General features: G+C 43.3%; 1 protein-coding gene across 1 annotated transcript; it reads right to left on the bottom strand.

Annotated features, from left to right (window-relative positions):
• Positions 1-1,073: 1,073 nt before the first annotated feature.
• Positions 1,074-2,210, bottom strand: LOC139900271 (uncharacterized). The gene has a single exon (XM_071883059.1). The coding sequence runs from the start codon at positions 2,208-2,210 to the stop codon at positions 1,074-1,076; it is 1,137 nt and encodes a 378-aa protein (XP_071739160.1).
• Positions 2,211-7,095: the final 4,885 nt, after the last annotated feature.

Genomic DNA, 7,095 nt, shown 5'->3' with positions numbered 1-7,095 from the left:
CCCCAACCGGACTGGACGACCAGTATTCAACGGTTGCACAGTACTTCGTTTCGTGACTACACTTGGTACAGTGTAGTAAGATTTCATATTAAAGGGAATATGCGACGTGATTAATTGTTAAGTATGGTTACCAAGTGCTCAACCACTTAGAATATTTTTATTAAAATGTTTATATATGAAATCTTGTGTTCCATTGTTATAACGCTGCTAGCATCAAACCTATATATCTCACCAACTTTATGTTGACGTTTTAAAGCATGTTATTCTCAGGTATGAATTAAGACTTCCGCTGTGCGTTAGCTCATATTAAGGATACTAGTTGGGACCATTTAAGCCATGATACAAGAACGTTGCATTCGAGTCATTGAAGATCATTAAAGACATTTATTAAGTAAATGACAGTTTAGGTCATTTGGATATCGAGAAATGTTTGACGAGTTTATTAATTTTTTTATGTAAAGATAGATTGCCTTTTAAGAATAAATGCAACGTTTGTAAAATGTATCATATAGAGGTCAAGTACCTCGCGATGTTATCAACTGTTGTAATTCGTTTGTAATCAATATGGACATCGTCCGGATGATTAGTTTCGGATCCTTTCACCATAGGACTTTGGGTAGCTCATCCACCCATCCGTTGTGCTTCATTCCCAACCTTGCTTTGATGGCGTGCACAATATCTCTATTCGTAACCTCACACTGGCCATTAGCCTGAGGGTGCGCGGCAAAGGTGAAACGCTGCTTGATGTTCAAATCCTGGCACCAGCTGCGGAAAGGGTTGCCTTCAAATTGTGTACCGTTGTCGCTGACAATTTCGTTAGGTATGCCGAACCGGCATACAATGCGTTCCCAGAAAAAATTTCTGATCTGTTTACTGGTGATGGTGCGCAGGGGTTTCGCTTCCACCCATTTGGTAAAGAAGTCGATAGCGACCACTAGGTATTCTGCGTTCCCTGCGCCCTTTGGGAAAGGTCCGACTATATCTATGGCCCATTTGCAGAATGGCCATGGCGATGTGATAGGTATCATAGGGTGTTGTGGCGCCCTGCTAACAGGTGCGTGCAATTGGCATTCCTAGAAAACTCTTATTCTTTCTGCTGGGTCAGAATACATTCGGGGCCAATAATACCCTAGTCGTGTAATCCTCTCGGTGACTATCCTCGACCCAGATTGTAACCCGCAAGATCCCTTGTGAATTTTGTCAATAATCATAGCGGCCTCTTTGGGCCCCACGCAGCGTAGGGACGCGCCTAGATAAGATTTTCGATATAGGATTTCCCCTCGTAGTTCGTAATTTGGCACTTTGACCCTGATCTTCATTGCTCCCTTCTCCCCTTCGGGTAAAGGACCGGTCCGCAGGAATTCTATGATGTCTGTCATCCAAGTCGCTTCTTCTTCTTCAATGGACGCAATCGTTATCTCCGGCTCGATGGATTTCTTGAAGATTTGCTCCACAAGTATCTTCTTTTCCAGATGGTTGAAGGTGAGAGCCGCCAGCTTACTGAGTACATCCGCCTGCTTGTTCTGACTCCTAGGGATTTGACTGATCCTGAAGTCGATGAATGTATCAGCTAGAGAGTGGACCAGAGCTAGGTATGATTGCATAGATTTATCGTTGGCGTAGAACGTGTCGTTTATCTGATTAGCGACTAACTGTGAATCCACGTAGTCTTGTAGCTTCTTTACTCCTAACTCTCGAGCTATACGCATCCCTGCCAGTAGCGCTTCATATTCTGCCTCGTTGTTTGTCACCTTAAAGTTGAACCGCAGTGCGTATGTATGCTCTTCCCGATGCGGACCTGTAAGAATCAGACCTGCACCAGCCCCCTCAGAGCTTGCTGCACCATCAGTATAGAGCTCCCACAGTTCCGGAGAAGGCGCGGAGAGTTGTTCAGGGTCGCAGATTACCGGTATGTCAGCGGCTGTTTCGGCCAGATAGTCAGCCATCACTTGTCCAATAATAGCGCTTCTGGCGCAGTACGCGATTTCATGCTCACCCAGCTCTATCGCGCATTTGGTTAGCCTCCCGGATATTTTCAGCTTGTAGAGTAGTTGTCGAATAGGTTGGTCAGTGAGTACCGTGATCGGATGCGCTTGGAAGTATCTGCGCAGGCGACGGGAAGTAACGACAAGTGCGTATACGAGTTTTTCTAAGGGGAGATATTTCAACTCGCTTCCTGATAACGCTTTGCTGACGAAATATATTGGCATTTGGGCGTCTCCCCATTCGACAACTAAGACAGAGCTAACAGTTTCCTTAGATACCGCAAGGTAAAGTATCAGGGTTTCACCTGCGATAGGCTGATAGTGTGGGGAGATCTTTGAGGAGATCCTTCATCTCTTGGAATGCCTTTTCTGCCTCGTCGGTCCATTTGAAATCTAATTTTTTAGCGCAGTCTTTCAGGGTATGGAAGAACTGGAGCGATCTTTCAGTGGCCTTAGACAGGAATCGCGTTAATGCGGCCAATTTCCCATTGATGCTTTGAACTTGCTTTTTTGTTTTAGGAGAGGGCATTTTCTCAATTGCTTCTATTTTCTTGGGGTTTGCTTTGATTCCGCGCGGAGTCACGATGTGCCCTAGGAAATTCCATTCTTCTTCCCCAAAGCTACACTTGGCAGGTTTAAACTTCATATTGATGCTCCTGAGTATGTTAAATGTTTCGAGGATATCTGCTAACAATTGCTCCTCGGTGTTGCTTTTGATGACGAGGTCATCGAAATACGCCTCGAGGTTGCGCCCAATTTGCTTAGCAAATGTTGTATCTATACTGAGCTGATAAGTAGCACCCGCGTTTTTCAATCCAAAGGGCATTTGGTGTAACATTATATCCCTTGGTCTGTGTGGAACGCGGTCTTCTCTTCGTCTTCTTCTGCCATTTGTATGTGGTGATATCCTTTGTAGGCATCTAGGAAGCACTTAAACCTAAAACCAGCGAGCGACTCAACTTTCCAGTCTATCTCTGGCAGCGGATAATTGTCCTTGGGGCAAGCTTTGTTGATATCTTTAAAATTGATAGAGAGCTACCACGTTCCATCGGACTTGGCCACCAGCTCTGGGGTTAGCCACCCATGTCTGGTAGTTTACTTTGCGCAATATGTTAGCTTTTACCAGCTTATCCACTTCTCTGCGCAACCATTCATTCTTTCGGGTTCCATTGGCCTCTTCTTTTGTTTGATAGGGGTCAAATTGATTCTGGCGCGGAGATAATGCTGCGCGGTCTCTCGCGGTACTCCGGTCATATCGGCATCGCGCCAACAAAATACATCAGAATTGGAAATGAGGATATTCCTCAGCTTCTCTTTAGTTTCGTGTGTGAGGCTCCCCCTATCTTTACCTTTTGTTCTGGATATTCGGGATTAACTATAATCCACCACTCATTCACACCTTTTTCTTCGGGAGTAGCACTTCCTTTGTCAGTAACAGATGCGCATAAGGCGTCCAGCGGCGTTGATTCGAGGGTGGCGACTCCTTGCTCTGTCAGGAATCGGACCATCCCGTGGATTGTGGATGGTATAGTGCCAAATTTTTGAATGGAGGTTCTTCCCAGTATAGCATTGTATCTAGAATACGAGCACACTACACAAAATTCTAGGCTCTTAGTGCGCTTTTTTAACTTGTCCTTGCTGTCTCTCAGCTCCAGCATCCAATCTAAAATTCCAATGGGCCACGCTGATTCTCCTGAAAATCTGGACAAGGCCGTGGTCGGAGGCTTGATGGTTTGCCTCATCGTTGTGGGCAACTGTCGAAAGCAATGCCCGTACATGATGTCAATACTACTGCCATTGTCCATATGAAGGCGCTTTACGCCTTGACCTGACTCGTGCAGATATCCCTGTACTACAATGGGTGCACAGGAAGTGTTGAACGTCTGGATGGCGGGGAACGATATCTCCATCATCCCCGAGCTTCCGCCAGCGCCGACTTTGAGCTTGGTTCCTAGCTGATGTCGACAGTTGGCCATTGAATGCACTTATCTTTTTGTAACAGATGCCTGTATAGAAAAAATAAATGAGTAGTGGACATATAGAGAAAAGATCAAATCAAAACCTTTTAACTTGTATGTCCCACGGATGGCGCCAAATGATCAGGCATGGAATAATCAAGTCAGGTTCGGTCCATGCTTGACATCAATGAAAGGGGATTTAAGGGTCAGTTGGGTTTAACTCTCCAGTACGGAGTACCGTGGCTAACCCCTTGCGAGATGAGGATCTCAGCGGGGGTGGTTAAACATAGACCCACCATCGGAGGGTAGTTCGGTCAGCGATGGCTCGCGCTGGGAATAGGGTTTATGTCCATAGAATGTTACGTGTATATCGAGAGTATATAGTGATATGCTATGAGTCCGGTAGCGCGGGTAAGGAATGCGCTATGTAGATAGCGCAATTGGTCCATACGTAGATTCTAAGAATACTATGTGTGTAACTTCCCAAAAAACGGATCCTTTGCCTTGTGATTCGAGTCCGTTATTTATAGCTACAGTGCTGTTTTCTTATTGGAGCCACGTGTTCCACGTTGCTTTCTTGTCTGCACTACCAGGTCATTCAATGGAGGGGACCAGGTAACAGTACTATTACCTTTTTCGCTAGCTGTCGGCCCTTGTACAGAGATCGTGGTAAGTACAGGACACGTCATCTTTGTGCAGCGCGCTATCCCCAACCTGGCGCACCCTAGCGCACATTCACTTGCACCTGAAGTGCTATAGCGCAGAGGATATTCACATGGTGCAAGTGTGATGCGCAACACGAGCCAATCGGGTATGCGTATCATTACTTGTATTTTTCGTTGGTGTTTGGTAATAAAGTTCCATCTTGCATTAAAAGTAATGACAACATATAGATGCGGCAATTATGTATGATAATGATATTAGTCAAAAAATACTCCGTATATAGTTTTCATGTTGGCATACTCGTATTCATAGTTACTACTCGTATATTTGCAAGTATTTTTTTGTAAACAAACTGTAGGTGCATAATCCCTAGTTCTACGTTTATCATTTGAATACATTTGGTCATTTAATAATAATAAATCTTGTGACTATTAAATTGTTATGTCTGTGCTTTAATATTCAATCAATAGTTAAATTGCAAACATAGTCGACCGAGTGAGTTCACTCACTCAACCGACTGAGTCCATACAGTCGATCGACTGTGTCTACTGTATATATACGGGTTTAGACCTCCATTGTAAGGTTACTCATTCCCTTAACCCTAATCCGTATGTTTTCTTCCCAGTCGTTTCGCAACACCAAAGCCCACCGAATACTCACATTAGGCGTCGTTCTAATCTAGTGTTCATCCTAGGTTTGACCAATTCAACACTGACATGACCCGTTATTCGATTGAACCTTGTTTTAGAGTTTCTCTCCTCTATATCAAGTTACAAACATTTCAAGATCCTAAGTCTAATCGTCTACAAAGTGATATCAGAACTGGAGTCTCTGTATCGTCCGTTTTAATCGATTTTTGGTGTTAAAAGTGGGTTTTTGGTTTAAAACATTTCCATTTCAATTATCCGTGTTTTCACGTTATAGTAAGTTTTTTGGGTGTTAAATCGTGTTCCCATAAGGTTTAGTTTCTAGTGCCTTGGTTCGATTGGTTTTGTCAAAAACTAGTCGCTAGATCGAGTTTTCCCTAAAAATCTTAGTTTTCGAACTGCTGCTGTCAAGAACACACATGGCCGTGTGAGTCTTGACAATCGACCGTGTACTATCGATGATATGAGTTTTTCCTTAGATGTTTGAGTTTCACATAGATATTCGACCGTGTGACTAGACACCTGACCGTTTGAGTATACACAATCGACTGAGGGAGTAAGACACTCGACCGTGTGAGTTGCAATACCTAATAGACTTATGGTAACGAAGTGCTAGCCATTTGACTTTAAGACACTCGACCGATTGAAACAGACACTCGACCGATTGAACAGACACTCGACCGATTGACATAGACACTCGATCGATCGTCTTTTAATACAGAAACCTTATTTGTTTAATTCAACATAAATTTAAAAGATGTCTGAACCAAATCAATATATTGCTACTGAGTGCGCCATGGTGTTAACACCTGGTATTCAGAAAATTCTATTGTATGAGAAAGAGTCAGGTTCTGCTAACAAGGTACCGAAACTTAAGAATCCGAAAGACTTTATGGACTGGAAGAGTCGTTTTATGATCTACTTGAATGGGATAGACTCAAGGTAGTGGGAACTAATTGAGACTGAGTATGTTTGGCCAGTGGGCTCAAATGGTGAGAAGAAAGAAACATCTGCGTTCAATCCTGCTAAAAGACAATCTAGAATGCAAATGTTATGCTCAGCTCACTCAAAGTTTGTCCAAAGAATTTTTTCATCAATTTCGATCCCGAAAAAAGACATCTCATTCTCTTTGGGTTGCAATTCAGTCTGCTACAGAAGGTACTGAGACCTATCGTGCGACTAAAGGTAAAGTGTTGAAGACTGAGTGGAAGACCTTTGCTGCTCTCCCTACCGAGAGTTTGGAACGGACTTTAACAAGATACCGTCACCTTATGTCTGAACTTAATGATTATGGGATTGAAGTTTTAGATACTAAGTTTTAGGTGGTGGATTCATCACAGGTTCAACTAAATGTTCTAAAGACTGAGAACATCAAGAAAATGCCTCTTGAGCTTATTCAGGAAGACATGGCATTGGCTACTTTGGTTGTGAACTCTTTTAATGAGGATTTTTAATGGTCACCTGGAGAATGAGGATTATGAACAAATTGTTGAAGATAGACCGAAAAAGATATATATCTTGTGGGCTATGGGTAATGTGGTTAGAAGATGTAAGACCCGAATATTTATCTTGTATACTTGTGTATTATGGTGTTCAAGGGTGTGGGTTTTATTGTATATAAATTAAAATGCAAAAGAAACTGTTTCAGTAGGGTCGCGCGCCGCGCGGGTTTGGGGCGCGCCGCGCCATTTGGCGCTGACAGAATCCTTTGTTTTAAATTGGTTTAAATGAAGGGTATTTGGGTAATTTCACTTGGGGCCGGATTTGTGAGCCACATTAGCTGGTTTGGATCAGTTTTGGATCATTTTCACATCCATTCATCACCCCCAACTATCTAGAGAG

This window comes from Rutidosis leptorrhynchoides, chromosome 3 (genome assembly GCF_046630445.1).
Source record: "Rutidosis leptorrhynchoides isolate AG116_Rl617_1_P2 chromosome 3, CSIRO_AGI_Rlap_v1, whole genome shotgun sequence".
Taxonomy (NCBI): Eukaryota; Viridiplantae; Streptophyta; class Magnoliopsida; order Asterales; family Asteraceae; genus Rutidosis; species Rutidosis leptorrhynchoides.
Note: the sequence above shows the minus strand (reverse complement) of the source record. Positions and strands in the feature narration are given on the sequence as shown.